Here is a 20,200-nt window from a genome sequence, read left to right as displayed (position 1 = left end):
TGGCTACTCATCAAAAAAGGAATATTTAATGTAGGTTTGATGGTTTGAGGTTTTGTTTGTGTGTGTGTGTGTGTGTGTGTGTGTGAAGTAATAAAATAAATAATACTACCAAAACTATGTATTACGTTTGGTCAATATGCACAAAATATGCTGCAGTTAACACACAGACACACACACACACACACACACACACACACACACACACATACAAAAAAATATAGATATATATATATATATATATATATATATATAAACCTGTAATTTTTATTATATATATAAATATATTTAATATATAAACGTAACATATTTTTCTTAAATATATACATACATGTGTGTGTATTTATATATAGATAATAAATATACAGAGTACACACATATATATTATGTAAACAAAAACTTTTATTTTGGATGCCATTAATTGAGATTAATCATTTGACAGCACTAATATAATCAGTAATAAAAAAGGAGATATATGGGTGATTCTTCATTTATTCTTTAACTTTACTGTCTGTCTCCAACATAGACTTTAGCACATACAATTAAAAATATTCCTGTAGCTGAAAGAGTAGAGCAATGTACTAGCAAATGCCAAGGTCATAAGTTCAATTCCCAGGGAATGCTTAAACTGATAAAGTGTAAACCCACGAATGCAACGTTGCTTTGGATAAAAGCGTCTGCCAAATGTTTAATGTTTTAAGTGTTAAAATCTAGTGTGAAATTCTACCTCGCAACAAAAAAAAATCTCACTTTAAGTGTACAGTATTTATTAACACCAACCAAAAATATAATTTTTATGAGTTTCACCTGATTTCTGGCTTTGAAATTGCTCAATTTTCAAGATTTCACAAAAGTAACTCTAATTAAAGAATCACTTGTGTTACATCAATGTATGCACTACTCTGCAAAAAAGACAGATATACCAACTACTGTTTCATCCTATATTCCTTGAACAAATAGGGTTTAAGATTTATTACTTGTTAGAACTAAACAAAATGTTAACAGGGTGTGAAAAACTCCAATTATTATTCCCTATTATATATCATGCTGGTTTTTCTTGAATTCATTGATGTTATTTCCATAGCAGAAAGAAAATGCATCCAATGTCAGCCTAAAACATGCAGTTTGTTGCATTAATTATATAACTCAAAGCATTATTTCTGGAAAAAAGATTGTCTATTGCCGTTCACTGACAGCTTGATTCTCATGCTGATGGCCTGTTTTGTGGCGAATGAAAACTGGCTTTTACAATCTATTTAATGTAACCTTATTATACAAGACATAAGATGTTCAGTATCATCAACTTCAACAGTGTAGCATCATGTACATTACCTGCTGTCTGGGGCACAAAGATTCCTTTAGGAATGACAACTTTGTCCTCTGAGTTTCTGTCCCAGTCCACCATCCCTTTCTGTCCCTTCATAGGAAAGTTAATGTCTGTCATCACAGATACTGCAGGCAGCCTCTTTATACTTGCAACTAAAAAAAAGCACAAGAAAAAACAAGATAAGTGACAGTTTATTCCCCATCCACTTTCAAGACAGGAAGTCTAACACAGGGTTTGTAACAAAACATACATAATTACATCAATAATGTTTGACTAATTATGCCTATTTATTCCATAATACGTAGAATATATTTTTAACAAATAATTAGACTTTTTTAAACCCAAGCACAAAGCAGTCAAAACAATTAACATCAAACTGCACCGTGATGTCATTTTCAATTTCAGAACTTTATTTTTGTCATTTTGCCAGAACTTTTCTTATTGTTTGGTGTCATTTGGAAGATAAATTGCAAAAAAAAAAAAAAAAAAGAAAAAAAAAAAAAAAAAAGTATTCTTGGATATTAAGTGTTCTTTACGATGGTCTATAAACTTAAATGTTATTTAGTAAGAAACAGAGGCAAATAAATGTACATTTCTGTTCTGCATTTTAAAAAACTACAGTTAATGAATTTCAATGAAAAGCATTCAATTTTAACTATATTGCCCATTTTCTTATTTCAAATCATGTTTGCAATCTTACTTAAAATTCTAGGACTTTTTTTTATTTAAATTTAAAAATGGCTTTTAAATACCATTTTAATGGTGCAAACTCTGGTGCATCAGAAGAGAGAATTGTCAGGTAATGAGCGTTGAGGTATAGGTGAGGACCATCCTACAGCGGGCACAGGGTTCTCGTGTGCGTGTGTTTGTGAGGAGGAGGAGAGTGGCAGTGCTGCCAGCTGTTGTGTGTGGGGAGCTGGAGGAGGGCATTAGTCACAGGAGCACACGGGGAAAAACTGAAGAACATTGGGTGAAGCAGCTCACACGTTAAGCTCTAAAACAGCAAGACATCACAGGCCCTTAAGTGATCTTTACTTCCATCCAGGCTTCTCTACTCACAGAAGGAATCCTGCTTCATTTACCTGCTGCATGTTACTAATAAATGCCCCCCCCATTTATTGTATTAGTTGATGTTGGATGATGAATTGTGCATGCCTATTTCTCCTATTTTTACATTTAGATAACCTTTGTCATCATCTAAATTTGAACATCTAAGAGGTGTTTACATGACACTGTTTTAACTAAAAACTGAAAATGTTTATGAATTTTGGCCATTCATTGGCACAGCAACAGCGTTTTGGGAGCCTGAAATGCAGACTTTAGAAAAAACATTTCAAAATTCAAAAAAAAAAAAAAAATCAGCCATTATTACATATTCATGTAAAAAAACAAAAACATAACAACATAAATGTAACAGCATAAAACTTTTGAAAAACATTTGAAGAAAAAACTATTCCTTTTTTAGTAAATCAGTAAATAATCTTTTTTTAAAATATTAATAATTAAATAACACTATTAAATACTGTACATTATAATATTGTGATTCCCACATTTATTTGGATCACTTAAAATGACTGATTTGATTTTTTTTTTAGTATTTTTCATGTATTTTAATAAATGTAAACAAAATGTTGACATTTATTGTTAATCTGCTATAGGATAAAAAATAATTACTGGCTTATCATATCAGCCACCATTTTAATATTGTGCATCCCTAACTACACAAGTAAGTAAGCTCAGGTATCCAACATGAATTCTGCAGCTAAAAAACTGGGTAATATACAGCCTAAAATAACCAAAAGCAAAATGAACAGTCAAATTAAAAAAACAGAAGAGTTTGCACATCAGAGTTGAAGAACAGTATTGTGGAGTGAAGGTCTCCTCTTATATACACAGATTCTAATCATCTCCTGCAACAGTGATTTATTCAGTTCGGTTCCCTCTGTGTGTGAGATCTCTTTAGTTGGGATGTGCTCAGAGCTGTTATCCTGCTCAAGTCTGTGCTGAGACGCCGCTGTGGGTAACGGTCCTCAGGGAACCCAGCCAGGAGGCATCGGCACCTGCGCCCACCTGTAACTAATGAGCTTAATGACTGGATCCTATGGAGGAATAACAGGCCATTTCTGTCACGTCAAAGATTTGAGTGTAATCTCGGCTAAATGTGAAGGTTAGAGTATTTATTGGAGTAGACAACAGGGTCTCTCGACGCATCTGACCAATCAATGCACCCAAATCAATGTCCATTAAACATATTAAAAAAATAACATTTCTAGCTTTAAAGAACTGCAACTAAGACAAAGTCATTGTTTATTCTACGAGCAGGCATGCCGCAGAAAAGGGAGCCTCTGCAATCAAGGTTATTTGGCTAAAAGCAGACGCAACAGTGTGTCACGTTGACAGAAGGTATTTATTGTGGTGTCAAGAACGTGCTATAAATTTGGCTGGAAATGATAATGCAATATCTTACTATGACAGATGATTTTCACTTGGCTAGTACAAGCAGTACTGTTTTGGTCTTTTAATCAAAGAGAGAGCAGACTCTGGCTAAGATAGTTGTTTAATTTCACTGATAAGGAAATTAAAAAAGCTGAAAAAATAAGGATTTACTTTATATTTTTGTAATTTTACCTGTAATGAATCGAATGAATCGAATGAATCGAAAACAGCATTATGATATGCATATATATATATATATATATATATACATACGTGTGTGTGTGTGTGCGTGTGTGCGTGCGTATGTGTGTGTATATATATAGAAATCTGAAATAATTATGTGTGTAAGTGTGCGTGTGTGCGTGCGTATGTGTGTGTATATATATAGAAATCTGAAATAATTACTGCTGTAAATTAAAACATTTAAATAAAATTATAATTTTTTTTAAATTGTAATAATATTTAAATTTTCAATTGTAATTAATATTTCATTAAAAAAATAAACTGTGAGATTGAGGCGTCTTTCAAAATCACAAAAACGCACAAAAACTTTAAAAAGTCTTAATTATTCCAAACAATCACCATCACAAAAGCACTGATGTGTATAACTTGGATTCTGAATTTATTGTTTTGTTTTACAGAACCTTTCTGTAATACATTTCCCCATATCAATATCACCTCTGAATCCTTAATGGAGCCTTGATATGGCTAATACTACGCCTTGTGTTGAAAAGAACTGAAAGCACTTTTTTACATAAAAAAAAAGTTGATACTGAAGCTGCATAATGAAATGACTGGGTCATAAGTTTAAGCAGGACTGCCTGTGGAATTTTAAATGCCATCCTAAGCAAATCCAATGCTTCTGAATGAAGCCCTTTCAAAGTTAGTTTACAATTCATTTCATTTAAATGGCTGGCAATTAGATAATAAAAAGTGGGCTACAAATCAACATAATGTTGACATAATGAGTGATTTACTAAAGCCTCTTTATGCTTTTGTAACTGCAGCAGCAGCTGGAAGATGCAACATCACTCAGTTTCACCTTCAGACTACAAGAAGCAGTTTCAATCACAGGTTTACTTTGCCTTGTCAGTGGCTGACATTAAAATGTTTATAGCTCTCCTGCATCATGATGTTGATGTTCTGGCTGTGCATTTTATCTTACACACTGAAATGTAGTGGTCATGTCTGAACTGGCTTGATGAAGATTCATTCTTGCCTGGAAAAAAAACTCAAACCATCTGTTCTGCTAACATTTTTTTTTTTTTTTTTTTTTTGTGGTTTCGTTATATAAATGTGACAGTCAGCAGGTAAATGAATATAAATGACACTTCCATTAATGGGACACAAAATAGGGCCTGAAACACTTTTATTAAAATGGCCAATGAAAGGTGTTCAGAAGGTCCAAATTAATATTAAATGAGCTGTTTGGATACAGCCAAGAAGGTCAAGGTCATTAAATTCAATACTTAAACTGCTTTCAAAAAAGTCATGAGACACCAAAGTGCCAAAAAACAATACAAAATCTGATAATGCAATGTATAATTTGAGACAAAATTTTATTTCAGGTTTTTGCCCATATTAAGCAAGACTAAGCTTTAAATCTCTGGATACGTCATTGTACTGTACATAACGTCATGCCTCCGCAATCCTGTCAATGTTTTATGGCAAGCTACATAAAACAAGTTAACATTAAAAAAGATATCAAAGGTGACCTTTAACGGAAGTACCTTTTTAATGATATTGGGCATAAGCACCATTCCAAACATTATAGGTTCCTCTATGTATCTGCTGACAGATAGGAAAGTCATCCTAATCCATTCATTTCATATTAGTTGAGCTCTGCAATACATGCAGATTGTAATTTCATGGGTCAATGTTCTGTGCATTCGAATAAAGAGAACTAAGCAAATGTGCTTCATCACCGGAATCAAAAGCATTTTTTTTTTTTTTTAGCTATTTAACTTTGATTTTGTTCAAATGACTGGAAGGGAGATCAGTATTTGTGCGCGAGCTGACATTTAGCACTGGATTTCTTTCAGGGACATGTGAGGTTTATGGGAAAATGCATGAGTCATGCTTTATCTTTTAGTGGCCCTACTTTATGAATAGAAATAAAAAAAGCAATCAGGTAAGGGGCAAAAAGATTTTGTTTTTGAAAATGAAAATCAAAGCATGCTGCAATAGATATAACCAAACCCAAACACGGAGTCCTCTCTTTTCCGAGCTGAAATAAGATGTGGCTGTTTGCATTAGAATTTAGCACATTAAGTGGAAAGGGCTTGATTTTAATTAACATTATTGACTGGCAGTTGTTTGCCCCCCTCCATGCACCATTTATCCTCAATTACTGACGACACACAGAACTGATGGGAAGAGTCAGCAAGACGGGTGGCTGGTGAAAGGGTTTCTGCGGCTCTCTTACCCAGGTTTCCTGTCGTCATGTAGGCATTGTGGAAGTCTTTCATTCCCAGCCCGACGATGTGGATGAACTCTTCACTGACCTGCATGAGCTCCACAGACCCTGGGTAAATCTGGGAAAAGAGAATCATAGGGGACAAATGAGAGAAATGTTACTCTATTTGCCAATGAATATCAAACACAGATACCAACCTGATGGATTTCAGATGGATTTGGAATCCAATTTTATATTTAAATTAAATTAAATCAAATCAAAGCTTTGGTGTCAATTTTGAAGGGTTCAAAGGATATAGCTAAAAGATGACTAAAATGATAGAAAATAATGATAAAAGACAAACAGAAGGAACAACAGAACAAATACTAGTCCAAAATAGAGCCCTGCATTTCAGCCCGGGCCTAACAGGCACTGACTTTTTTTATGCCCCTCATAGTTCAGACGCGGGCCGGGCCTCGGGCCTGTTTTAGGCTTCTCCTTATTTTTATATTTTAGACATCCATCAATTAGTGATGAAAAAAATTGCTTCACTGGTGGAAACAACACGAGACCGTGCTGCCGCGACTGTCAAGAATGGCTCGACGGTGTTTAGTGTCCAGCAGCAGCAGCATTCATGCCTTAATCACAGCTGAAGAGTTCTGCACTCAAATGCACGCAATAGGCTTAAGCTTCCCGCTAAGCATGTGCAAAAGTAATTACTGTAAATGTGTCAGGGGAAAAGAGGAAGGTGATATTTGAATTATATATAATATTACTAATAAATAGTGTTTTCTGAGTCTGTCGCAAGAATTAACTATCCCACCCCACACCCCACCACTTCAATCGAAGAAATGAAACTCAACATATTAATAATATAAAAGAAAAAAAATAATTGTTTATTTTATTTTTTAATTTCGTTACGTAGTAATTTAAAGCTCTCTATAGATATATTTATCATGTCTGTGAGGCATCTATTCGCTGAGTTTCGGTTCATTTTTGTGAAATGCTCCTGTTCAAGACGAGACGGCAGAAAGTGCATCATGATTGTTTTTTTTTATTTTATTAAAGCACAACGTATTGTTTATATTGTGAGTGCACGCAAATAAAAGTAGACCATTTACAGTTACGAATGATGTATTACTCTTACCTTTGTGAGGAAAAATAATGGAGTATTCACTGAAAAAAATGCAAGGGAGCACGCTGGCGCCTCCATATCCTGCAAAGTGTGCTTTATTTATCTAAGTTCAATGTTTAAACATTGTTATATGCTTATACTGTTTTATATCTATAGATTTTATTTTGGGCAAGTCGTGATGATTTGAGAAGGCTAAATTGATCAAACATAGGCTCACTGTCTGCCGCTGGCCACTTGGTCATTACTTTAAAATAAGTATAATATTAACTTAATAAAAAACTAAATGAAATACAATCACTTTGCCATTACATACAAAACTTAACTATTTTAATAGTTGGAAAAGTAGTATAAGCTGTTTTGGGAGAAGGGGAAAAAAAGATGTGCTCAGGCTGGTAATTCTGATAACCTGTCAGACACGGGCCGGGCTAGGGCCTGAGCATCTCGGGCCAGGGCTGGGCTAGGGCCTAAATTTGAGGCCCCTGCAGGGCTCTGGTCCAAAACTTTGAAACGAATAAATAAATAACAGAATGATAGATAGAATAAAAAAAACAATAGATAGAACAATAAAAAAAAAAAAAAAAAAAAAAACAAAACAAAAAAAAATAGAAACACAGACATATAAACACAAAAATATAAAAAAAAAAAAATAAAAAAAAACAATAGAATGAACGATAGATAGAACGATAGATAGATAGATAGATAGATAGATAGATAGATGATAGATAGATAGATAGATAGATAGATAGATAGATAGATAGATAGATAGATAGGATAGATAGATAGATGGATGGATGGATGGATAGATGGATGGATTGATGGATGGGTGGATAGATGGATGTTGAATGGATGGATGGATGGATGGATGGATGGATGGATGAACGAACAGACAAATAGACAGACAGAAAAAAAAACGATAGATAGAAAGAACAATAAAAAAAAAAAAAAAATAAAAAAACAATAAACAACAAACATTAGACAAACAGACCAAACAATCTGACAGACAGAACGATAGATAGAACGACAGATAGATAGAACAATAAAATAATGGAACAATATAATAAATGATAAAAGCATAGATAAAACGACAGAATGATAGATAGAACAATAGATAGAAAGAACAATAAAATGGTAGAACAGATAGAACAACAAAATGATAGATAGACAGAACAATAGAAAGAACAATAAAAAGATAGAATAGATAGACAGAACAATAGAAAGAACAATAAAATGTTGGAACAATAGAATGAACGACAGAATGATAGATAGATAGATAGATAGATAGATAGATAGATAGATAGATAGATAGACAGATAACAGTCAGCCTAGTAAAAGCCCTCCGACTGACTCTTTTGGAAGGAGACTATAAAGACTTTTTAAAGGGCACTTCCTCTGTATCTCACACTTTAGAGCCCTGCATCCTGTCTGCTCAGTCCTTCACAAAGACAAGCTCATGCAGCAGAGTGATTGTGCAGGGCTCAGAGCCTCTCTAGAGGACCAGCCATCAGTGTCAGAGCAAATGTGGTGGAGGAATTCAGGCCTGTGGCTCACCGCCTCCCGATTCCACAGCCTCATCCTGTCAAAGTACCTGCTCTCTTTCAGTCAATAACATCACGCTCTGCTGATCCAAACCTTGACCTTCAGGTGACTGAACTCGGCTATTTACATCTGCCATCACTCTGAAAGTCTGAAAGATCTTTAGAGGGAACAGAAGGACTAGGAGAACTTTTATCAAGAACAGGTGTTTTTTTTAAGACTTATTAACTGGATATTTAAGAATAAAAATATTCAGTTAATCATTATTTGAAGTCAACTATTGAATGGAAATATTTTATTCATCAAGTGGAATCAAGTGGTGAGAAGAGAGGAGTTGAAATGTAAGAGGGATTCATGATGTCACAATTTATTTTTATTTATTTATTTTGAATAGTGTGCATCAATAAAAAATGGGTAACTTTTTCATCAGTAGTTAATGATAACTAACATGAACTAACAATAATCATTAATATTTTTACAGCATTTAACCTTTGTTAATAAAATGTTAATAAAAATGTTATAGTATATATCTATATATTTCTATTGTGTATTTTTATATAATTATTATACTGTAATATAGCTTAAAAATGTATTACTAAATGTCGATATTAACATTAAGAAATGCTGTAGAAGTATTAAAAATATTTGCATTAATTAAAATAAAACTAAAGTAAAATAAAATATAAATATTATATGAAAAACTTTAAAAATGAGAAATGTTGCCTAGCCATCTAACTGAAATAAAATATTTAAGCTGAAGTACTAAAAGTTAAATGCAAAAATTTTAAAGAATAATAATAATAAAAAACTAATAAAAATTACAAAAACATAACTGAAAATATAAAAATAAAAGTTAATTAGAAATGTAAAAAACAAAACAAAACACTATAATACTATATAAATAATTCTAAAATAATTGCTGTACTAGTTTAATCAAGACTTTCTCATGCCAAGTTGTCTTAACCCCTTTACCCAGCAGATTTACAGTATGGATTTACATTCCATATGACACTGTGCTTCCTATTTCTCTCATCTCATTGGCATCTGAGCCCCCTCTCCCTGTGACAACAAACAAAGCACAGAAACACATTGCAGCCACTGCAAAAGACAAAAAATAAATAAAAAAATCAAAACGCGGGTGCAGAAAAATAGCACTGAGTGACATTTCATAATTAGCACCCTTAGTGAGGTGCAGAAACAGGGCGATGGAGTCACATATCTAATAATCCCCCTGGCAGGAGTCGGGCTCTGCATTCGCATGGGGGCCGATCTTGGGCCAAGCCAATCAGACAGGCTGCAGACGGGAAGAGAGATGCTGAGGGCCCATTCCCCCCTCCCCCCTCGGTCAGACTGCTGGGGGACAGCAGAGAGCATCCCTCTCCATGGCAACAGTGCTGGGCTGCTGAAGTGTGCAGGGAAGACAGCAATGCGGGAAATGGCCGAGGCTGACGGCCATTAGATGAACCAGCACTGCTGCTGCACTGAGTGTCATGTAAATACAGTAAATTGTGCTGTCATGTACATTCTTTATTGTCATATATTTTCTGCACTGATGCACTCTTCTACTATACAGATTTTAGCCATAAGTCACAAGTATATCCAACTAGTATATGCTAACAGGTATGAACATAGTGCATTTACACCAAAATTCCAAGGAAACTTCCTTTGCTAACATTTTTGGTGATGGAATATTATATTATATAAGCTATTAAAAATATAAATAAAACCAAATTCAATTACTATTATATATAAATTTTTTATTATACATATATGTGTGTTAAATGTATATAAATGTTTAACTAATTACTATAATTACATCAAACCAAATTTAAAAAAACAAAATCCATCACTTACATAAAAAAATATAATTTATTTTTTATTTATATAATTTACTATTACTCATCTGCTATACAGAATAGGATCTTTTACTATATTTCAAAAGGCAATTTCCTTCACTGACAGAAAAGTACCAATCATTAAAAAAAATCCAAAAATATCATATATTTAACTGACATTAATTTTTTATTTTTTTTCACGAGTGTGATAATTTAATAAAACACTTTATAATTAAAAATAACATTTAATATCCAATGGATTAGGATATGAATGTGTGTGTGTGAATGTCTGTATAATTTAATATAACATTTTCTATTTACTATTATTATTTAATATCCTATGGATTAGGATATGAAAGTAATTTTATCTCACTATTACCTACAAGCAGACAGCAGACCATCAGTTATTGAAACTAATGAACCTCATGTTCTTCTTTATTTCAAGCTGTGAATTTGCGAGGCAATTCAAAGCTTCTTCTCTTAAAATTTTCCCCCTCCTTTGCCTGAACAGCACAGACTGCCATGAATCTGAACTCTAGACTGGCAATCAAAGCTCAGGCGAGCTGACTCTAAAGAAGATGACAAGACAGACAGACAAGATAAAATCCTGGGTGATCTTTAAACGTCACGGCATTCTAAGGCCAATCCTTTGACAGAGCTGGTGACAAGCGTCTCAGAAGTCCTTTAATGATTCAAGGAGCTTGAAGATTCAATCTGTGACAAAGCAGAGGAGGAACGTGAATGGAAAACGAGAGCCCGTCTGCTCCTGGGACTGTTCTAACCAGGCAAAACACCTTCGGCAAAACAAGCAATAGGCTACGTGACCTGATCTCCGAACACACTCCTGACTTAAAAACATATTGCTTTTCTTTAAAAGCTTTGTGACACTGCCCTACTGCAAACTCCATTAAAGGGCTAATTCGCTTGACACCCGGCACCCCGCTCCACTCAAGGACTCGTGTTTTACCAGAACTCGGGTGAAAACATTAGACGAAGGAGCTCCAAAGCAGCTTACGTTTGACAGACAGTAACATTACCACCGTCTGCTTAAGAGGCATTACCAGTTCAGGCTTAAAGGAAAGAAAGAAACATGTAATACACTCAGTTTGGTTCAGAGCAATAATAATGCAGTTGGAGATTTTATTTGAGTTTCTAAAGAACATTCAGCTTGTTGAAGTCCAGATCCCTCAGGCTGCTTTTACACTGCCTCTCAGAGAGTAAGAGAAGACAATGCCATCACCGCTGACGGAAAGCATAAGAGCTGGACATATGCTGCCAATGCTGCTGCCACCAAGTGGATGCACTGGATATTGCAAATGTCCTTCCACCAATCAACACAGCAGGGAGGTCGACATTTGGCAGAGAAGGTTTGATTTGACGCAGCCCTGCCTGTGGAGACAGGCACCTCTTTGACCTGACAATTACCTAAAGCATCTGCACTGGTGATGGCAATCGATTCGCTGAGCCGCAGCTGCAGAGTGACACACAACACCAGATACTCTCTGTGATGTGAACATAATAAAGCAATCTCGACCCCGAAGCTCTCGTTCACAATGTTCAGACCCACCTGTTGTGCGTCTTGCCACTTTTCTCTGTTCTCCTCTTCCAGGAGATTGCTGATGATCTGAAAAAAATTCTATGGAGAGAAGAAATTGTAGTTAGTAAAACGCTGCTGTCACAGGAACAGGCTGGTAACATTTTTTTGTGATACAGTTCGGATCACATTTCAGTCAATATATAAATTGTATAGTTTGAAAACTTTCAGCATGAATGGCAACCCATTTTACACCCAAACTTCAGCAAACGTATAAGTAAAACAGGGAACTGAACTTAAAATGTAGGCGTTATGTACCAATAAAACAAAAAATTTAAATAAATAAAAAAGCTAAGATGCTTTTTAAAAATAAGAATTTTACTTCCGAAAAGCAGCATATTTATGGTAAAACAAGATATTGAACCTGAAAAGTGTTTGTTACATAACAGAGTAAAACCAATAATAATAATAATAATAATAATAATAATAACATTATAATACATTATTGTCCTTAAAAATTACAATGCATGATATAAACATGAATATGATTTTTGATCATGTATTTTAAAGAACCGTGCTTTTTAAAGAATATAAATTTAAAGGAATTAAAATTGTATGATAACTATGGCTTTAACTATTCATGAGAACATCAAAAACTGATTCTGAGATGTATTATAAGGCATTATGAACAACTAAATTCATTCAGAACAACATCATAATAAATTTTAGAAAATTTTGTGTGTATATGCACAGTACCCACGGAATAATATTCTGCTTGTCAAGGACTATGTACTATAATGGAAGGATAATGTTTAATGAATTTGCATAATAAAACACTATTTATGGCCTTGATATTTTTTATTATGAAGCATTAAAAAAGCAATAATGTACTTGAGGCTGTGCCATTGTGAGAATTTAGCATTGACTGTATTCATAAAAATAGCACAGCTTCTTGTACCTACTGCTTAAGTAGAAACGAGTATTAAATTGACTTTAAATTGAAATTTTACATAGCCCTTGAAAAAGCAAACTAGAAATGTTCATATCTGGAATGTTTGAAGAAAAAAAAATCACTCAGTGTTCCCTGAAAAGGCGATAACGAAGAATCTCCCTTGCATTTCAGAAGTCTAAACAAACAGTGTCTCGGGGAATTAGACTGAGGATCACAGCACTGATTTACAGGGAGATGATGGGATATGTCCAGCGGCTTCGGCTCTAAAACACACCTGGGGTTTCCTGCAGCTTTCAATTCAGGGATTGGTTGATCTTTCCTAAGCACTCAAATGTGCACAGAATTAAAGGGGAAGAACAGAGAGCATCGGTTGAGTTTGAAAACGCTTGGGAGAGCTGTCTACTCCAAGACTGGAAAGAGAGCTGATGTTTGCTGCGGTGACTGGGCTGAATAAGATATCCAGCTGGACGTGTGCCTGTCTTTTTTTGTTTGCTGCTCTGCCTCTGTGCTACGGAAGGCAGGAGAGAGGCAGCGTCTTGGCTCCGGCACGCTTGTTTTTCTACTTGAATGCTTATGCTCCCTCTGGTGGTAATTCGTCCACTTAAACACAGCATTAATACGTTCCAAAACACACAACCCACCCCGGCACACATGCGTGGGGAGGAGGGACCACTCCGGTTCACATCAGGGCTTAGATAAAACCTCCTACACCAACCCGACACACAAACATACACGCACAAAATCACATTACACTCCGTATTATGTAAAAATACCCAGATTCTAACAAACAGGTCATGAGAAATCGGTTTATTTCGGCATTGGGAAGGCTATGACAAGGCTTTGAGATAGAAAGAGATAGACTTAGTGACTATCTCTTATCAGCAGCTGGTGCACGGTGTTACAATCCTATAAGCTCTCTGTGAGGGGCAAGAGCGCCGAGATGTTTATCAGTCACGGTGCCAAGTAGTGACACTGGCATTTTGAAGGTGCTGTAAGTGATTGGAGATGTTTTACTAACTTCTGACATTTTGCTAACTTCAACCAAATGCCTAGAATATCTGGAGAAACCTGTCAGTATTCCTATTCATCTCGATGGCAGTTCCTCAACTAGAACGCCACCCTCCAGAAACATGTGACTGGCATGCTACTATCTCTGCTCACAGGCATTCTGTTCTGGAGATATGCATTTTAGAGCCAATCACATTGCCATGTGATTAATCATTCTGGAGGAAAATGACATCATGACAGCTAAATGGCTCCACAAAAAATGCACACAGTACTGAGCCCTTCCCTGTAGTGACCATCCTGAGTTGTAATGTCAGAGAGAGCAAAGTAGGAAAAAATATAGTTGCACTTATTTAAAACACATTAAAACACATAAAAAAAACATAAAAAACATATAACAAAAAAAAAATTAATTATACCACCCAAAAAACCTTTTTCATCATAATAATATTAATATCATTTTTTGGAAAATAAAAAGTCACAATGTCTGCATTTATTTGATCAAGAATGCAATAAAACCAGTAAAAATTTAAATTATTAAAATAAATGTATTTGTTTCTGTGCTGGCAAAGCTGAATTTTTAGCAGCCATTACTCCAGTCTTCAGTGTCACATGATTCTTCAGAAATCATTCTAATATTCAAATTTTCTGCTCAAGAAGCATTTCTTAATATGAGCACAGCTGAAAACAATTGTATTGGAAGCCATAATATATTCTTTGATTAATACAAAGTTCAAAAAGAAATCTTTTGTAACATTATAAATGTACTAATTGTAACTTTGGATTGATTTAATGCATTCTTGGTAAAAGCATAAAAAAAAAAAAAAAAAAAAAAAAAAAAAAAAAAAAAAAAAAAAAAAAAAAATATTCTCTTACTGACCCCAAACCTTTTAACCGTAGTGTCACTTGCAAAAAAAAAATCTAAAATTAAAAAATAAATATTATGTATTATAATAAGTTTTGTATTCAGGATCTTTTATATGTGATATCAGTACTTTCAACCTGCATTATCACCATTCAAGACCTAAGACAATTTAATTTACCACAATGCCTAAATGAAATCAGCTACAAGATGTATATAAGCAGGGAGGTTAACAAGAAACCAGATTATTTTCTCTTTTACCTGAAAGTCATCAGAAGAGGGTTCATAACTGGCCCTTTTGAAGGTGTCTGTGACGTTTCGAAGAATCTCCACTGAAGAGAGAAGGTCACCTGCATAGAAATTGCGTCTTTGGGTGAGGTCCAGGAGGACCTTCGTAACCTGGGACATGCCATCTCCTGCCAGATTCCTCTGACCTTTAGCAAGGTGCCCCTGGACCTAAAGAAAGACACAGGGGAAAGAGACTGGGTTCTGTGTGTCCTTCAAAGACTGTAACACTAACAGAACACTAACAGAAAGTTGTAATATAAAGAACTATCGATAGTATTTAAAGGTGAAGTGTGTAATTCCTCAAGCAACATTAAACAAACTGTTTATAGAATGATGTTTCTAAAACACTATTATATATGATATAGGCTGGATGAGTAGATAGTCCCACCCCAAAATAATGCTGTTGGTTGATGCGGTATTGCTATGTTGGACTGATCAAGATGCTCTGACAGAACAATGTTTTGATACTTTGATATAGGAAATTAATATATTTTCAGAAGAAAATACGAGTGGTTTGCCTTACCCTATTGAAAAAAACAGCATACGCTGGTTAGGTATGTTTTGAAGCATGTTAGGTATGCTTTGGCAGCTGGTTTGAGCTGGTTTAAGCTGGTCCTAAGCAACTTGCTCCTGCTCAGGACCAGCTCATCACCAGCTTATAACCAGCTCAGGACCAACTTAAACCAGCTCATGACCAACTAAGGACCAGCTTAAACCAGCTCAAACCAGCTGCCATGCTTTAAAACATACCTAACCAGCATATGCTGTTTTTTTCAGCAGGGTATGCAAAATATTAAGGTGTTCTCGGTGGTCTTACTGTAGCTTGTTGCTATGCGGTTGATGAGTTGTTTTTAACAGTCAAGCCTCTGGCTACAGTTGCCAAGCTGTTCTAAATGGTTTTAAACCTGTTGCTACAGGATTGCTAAGGTGTTCTAGGTGGTTTTAGGCCATTTCTATGCAGTTGACATGGTGTTCTAGATGGTTTTAACCCATTGATAAGAGGTTGCTATTGCTACTGACTCAAAGTCAAAAAGGGGTTAAATATTTTAAATTGTAATGCTATTTCATTACAATTAGAACAGAAAATTATTGGTTTACTGTATTTTTGATCAAATAAATGCTGCCTTGTTGAGCATGAGAGTTTTTGAATGTGTTTCAAAAACATTAAAAATCTTACCAACCACAAATGTTTGAACAGTATTTTATAACCCAGTAGTTCCCAACCCTGGTCCTGGAGGCACCCCAACACCACACATTTTACAAATCTCCATAATCAAACACACCTGATTCAGGTCATTAGCTCATTAGTAAAGACTCCAAGACCTGAGATTGGTGTGTCAGAGAAAGGAGACATGCAAAATGTGCAGTGTTGGGGTGCCTCCAGGACCAGGGTTGGGAACCACTGGTATAACTAACTAAATTTTAAGTTGGGATAGGAGCATAAAAAAAACAAACAAACAAACAAAACAAAAAAACTTTCACCTTTAAGCAACAGACCAATGAACAAACATGCATAAGTCACACAGACATGATGTCATACACAATGACTCTAAGAAAGAGGCTAAAGAGTGCAGACAGAAGAGAGGGGGGTGCATGTTTTGCCTGGATTGAGAAGACCAAAAGCCCCATCAGGATAGTAAAACCTGACCAGCCAGCAGATCTCACAAGGGAAATTACTTAATAAAAATAATAAATAATGCCTTAATTAAATTTTTTACAGCCAAAAAGGTATAAGAGCTAGGGGATAGAAAATATCATTACCACAGTAGTATAAAGCCAAAACAAGTCAAAGGAAAGTCCCTTACCATGCTTTTCTGTGTGTGTGTGTGTGTGTGTGTGTGTGTGTGTGTGTGTGTGTGTGTGTGTGTGTGTGTGTGTGTGTGTGTGTGTGAGAGAGAGAGTGATGTACCCAAAAGGTTGGAAATAACACAAAAGTATTGTCTTTTGAGAAAGACTGAGATAAGAGGAAGCTGAAAACAAAAAGAGTGAAAATCATTCATTCGTGTCGAGCAGGTGCGCTCCCAGAAAAAGCTCCGGTGGAGCTGGAACAACCATCTCCAAGATTTTACAGGAAATTAGAGCGAGTCCTCCATTAATGCGGGGTCTCAAAAACTGCAATACTAGTGGTTTAATTTGCCTTTCCGATGATAGCAGTTTATCTTGCAGACCTGCGTGGTGGTCTGGGGTGCCGGGTGGGGAGGTATGGGTGGAAATAGTTTGGGTGATTGTGACGATTGCAGGGGTAATTTATGGCATGTCACAAACAGAAGCAGAGCGCAGGAAGCTGACTTTGCACCTACTGATTGCTGCAAGTATCTGTATTCATTTGCAATGCATCGAGCGTAGCTGGGTTGCTCCCAATAGGCCACCCCGCGGTGATCAAGAGAGCAGCGTCGACTAGTGGTGCCTGCAAAGGAGAAGGAGAGAGAAGAGAGAGATACAGAGACAGAGACTGAGAAGGGGTTTATATTGTTCATGTAAGTCTTTTTTCCTTTTTCATTCCACCTGCCAGCCCACACATCTTTCAGCGAGAGGATAAATACAGCAGACTTCATCATCATCTAGATGCGGCGGTTGCCAGATCACATGAGCCTCACAAATGCCTCTGCAGTATATGCGTGCGAACAAACCAAACTGTAATTACGAGCTTTAAAGAACTGGTCGTAATTCCCAACTCACAGAATTATGATGTTAACCGATGCCAGCTGTCACAAACCAATTTGACTTTTTTGTTTTTGACGACTGCGAACCGAACCCTGCAGCCTGAGATATCAACAAGACTGCCGCCCACACTTGGGAGTGAATAAACAAATGCACAAAATTCCTCGCCTCCGATCCGTCAGAGCGTGTCCTACACGTATCGTCTCGCATTAAAGACGTGTCCTTGCCTTTGGAACAACCTCACCACACCCACCCGCACCCCTCTACCACACACGTCTTATCTGCTCTCGGTCCAACGCGGTTCCACCGCCTGCTACCCAGCCAGCAGCGAAACATACAGAAAATGTACTCTGCCCACCTGAGACACAGCTGCAGCCAGCTGCCTGCCCTCAAGCTGAGGCATCCAAGCAGGGACATCCAGCCCACAGATCACGGAAAACTCCCACAGAGCTGGATCAAAGCGGATGTTCTCAGAACTCACCATTAAAATGCATGCCGCCACTGAGGGGCCTTACCAGATTTAATCTCACACAAACATGTAAAGATCACACGAACATCGTACAATCATGTTTATGCAAAAAATAGGACAACGCAAAAGTGAAAAGTTCTCATCCTGCATGCTTTAACGCCAATCTTTCTTAATTAATTGTTCCCTAAATCTTCAGCTACTTCCAACTGTTTGATTTTTGTTGCTTTCATTCGTTTTGTTGGAGTTTAATTTAATTCCAGCCTCAATGAATGAAGATTTTCCAGCATTTCATGGCGTCAGATCCCACTCCAAGGCTTTTGCACGACCTGAAATTTCAGCGTGGGTTATGTGGAAAACAAACAATGTAAATCTAACTAATTCCACCCACGGGTTGACACACCGTCTCTTTTATGTATAAATGATATAATTAAATGTTCTCAACCCAAAATAAAAAAAATACAAAAGTACACACGGGCCTATGGCGGCAGTCCACCCACATATTGAAATATATCCACAAAAGACATTAATCCATCTATACATGCATTTGCAGTCAGCCTCTGCTTGCCTAGTTCTAGTTATAACAGACTGTTCGCTGTTATCTCTGAGTCCGTGCTGCCTGCATTTTTTATTTTTCTTCCAGCACCTACTCTTTCAAGGACACTGTAGTGGCGTTGAGGAGCATCTTCACAACAGGAGATAGCAGGAGGTTACAGAAATTCAGCACAGCACCTTCTGCCATTTTCAGACCACAATCAGCAAGACTCACACCTCGGACCGGTCAGAGGAGACAAAGAGAGAAAGAGAGAGAGAGAGAAAGAGAGAGAGAGAGAGAGAGAGAGAAAGAAAAAGGGGACGCCATATTATATCTCGAAGATGAGGAAATTGTTTCTCTTTTTTATATATTTTCTCCCTTTACGCTGCGGAAAGCGGCCTCGCAAGGATGTTGACAAAATGCTGGAGGGTTCAATGGTATGCAAATGACAAAAATCTCTAGGTACACACGGCATAAGCCATTTAAAGGCAGTCGCAGCAGTGCTGAACATACTAGTGAGAAACATTTGTCATCATAGCCTTCTGAATTTATGAATAATTTCAACATCATTGAAATAAATGCACTGCAAAAGAAAAGCTGCACAAAAAAACATAAGCTGTGCTCTTTTTCTTTCTTTTGAAAGCATCTGTGATGCCATTCTATTTTTCCTTTGTGTCTTTGTGTTTGGCTGAGTGCTCTTCAACCACTGTTGTGGCTTTTCTTACCCGTGGCGTTGGGAGGACACCTGTTGAAGGCCAGTTCTCCAGAGGGAGTTCTTCTCCACAGCATGGACACAGCATAATCCTCCGGGCATATTTCATAAGGAGCTATGATTCAGGAATAAAATGTAGACACAGTTTTAAAAGAAATGATTTTTTGAAAAAAAATTTGCATTATTATTTAAAGTACATTAGAAAGATGACAAGTAATTGATGGTGGAGAATGGGGGAAATGGATCAGAATATAATGCACAAAATGCCACAAAATTTTTGGTCATATAAATGCTGCAACATAAAATAAGGAAGTAAAGCTGTATTTCTAATGCACATATACAATTTTTAGTATATATATGATGCAAGCCCATTTTAATTTCACTTTGCCTATATATAAATTCCACATATTTTTTTGTTCTCTTTATGACTGGAAATCATAAATCACTGGCCAGCCATACTTAAAAATGTTTGTAAAGACATTCATGTTCCATCAATTTAACTGCAAAACTAACTGTCTGTTTCTATA

The 20,200-nt window shown here is 36.1% G+C and overlaps 1 protein-coding gene across 4 annotated transcripts in view; it reads right to left on the bottom strand.

Moving 5' to 3' along the window:
- The window catches only part of adgrb3 (adhesion G protein-coupled receptor B3), a 165,096-nt gene that overhangs the window by 52,671 nt on the left and 92,225 nt on the right, over positions 1-20,200 (bottom strand). For all 4 annotated transcript variants that reach the window (XM_042737387.1, XM_042737386.1, XM_042737388.1 and 1 more), the window contains 6 exons: positions 19,687-19,788; positions 17,600-17,706; positions 15,273-15,467; positions 12,226-12,294; positions 6,186-6,294; positions 1,330-1,476 (listed from right to left, as the gene is read on the bottom strand). In XM_042737387.1, coding sequence (XP_042593321.1) covers positions 1,330-1,476; positions 6,186-6,294; positions 12,226-12,294; positions 15,273-15,467; positions 17,600-17,706; positions 19,687-19,788 — 729 coding nt within the window. The remainder of the gene's footprint in view (positions 1-1,329; positions 1,477-6,185; positions 6,295-12,225; positions 12,295-15,272; positions 15,468-17,599; positions 17,707-19,686; positions 19,789-20,200) is intronic.

The sequence above is a fragment of the Cyprinus carpio genome, chromosome B13 (genome assembly GCF_018340385.1).
Source record: "Cyprinus carpio isolate SPL01 chromosome B13, ASM1834038v1, whole genome shotgun sequence".
NCBI classification, from domain to species: Eukaryota; Metazoa; Chordata; class Actinopteri; order Cypriniformes; family Cyprinidae; genus Cyprinus; species Cyprinus carpio.
The sequence above is the reverse complement of the archived record's forward strand: the minus strand, read 5'-3'. Positions and strand labels throughout refer to the sequence as shown.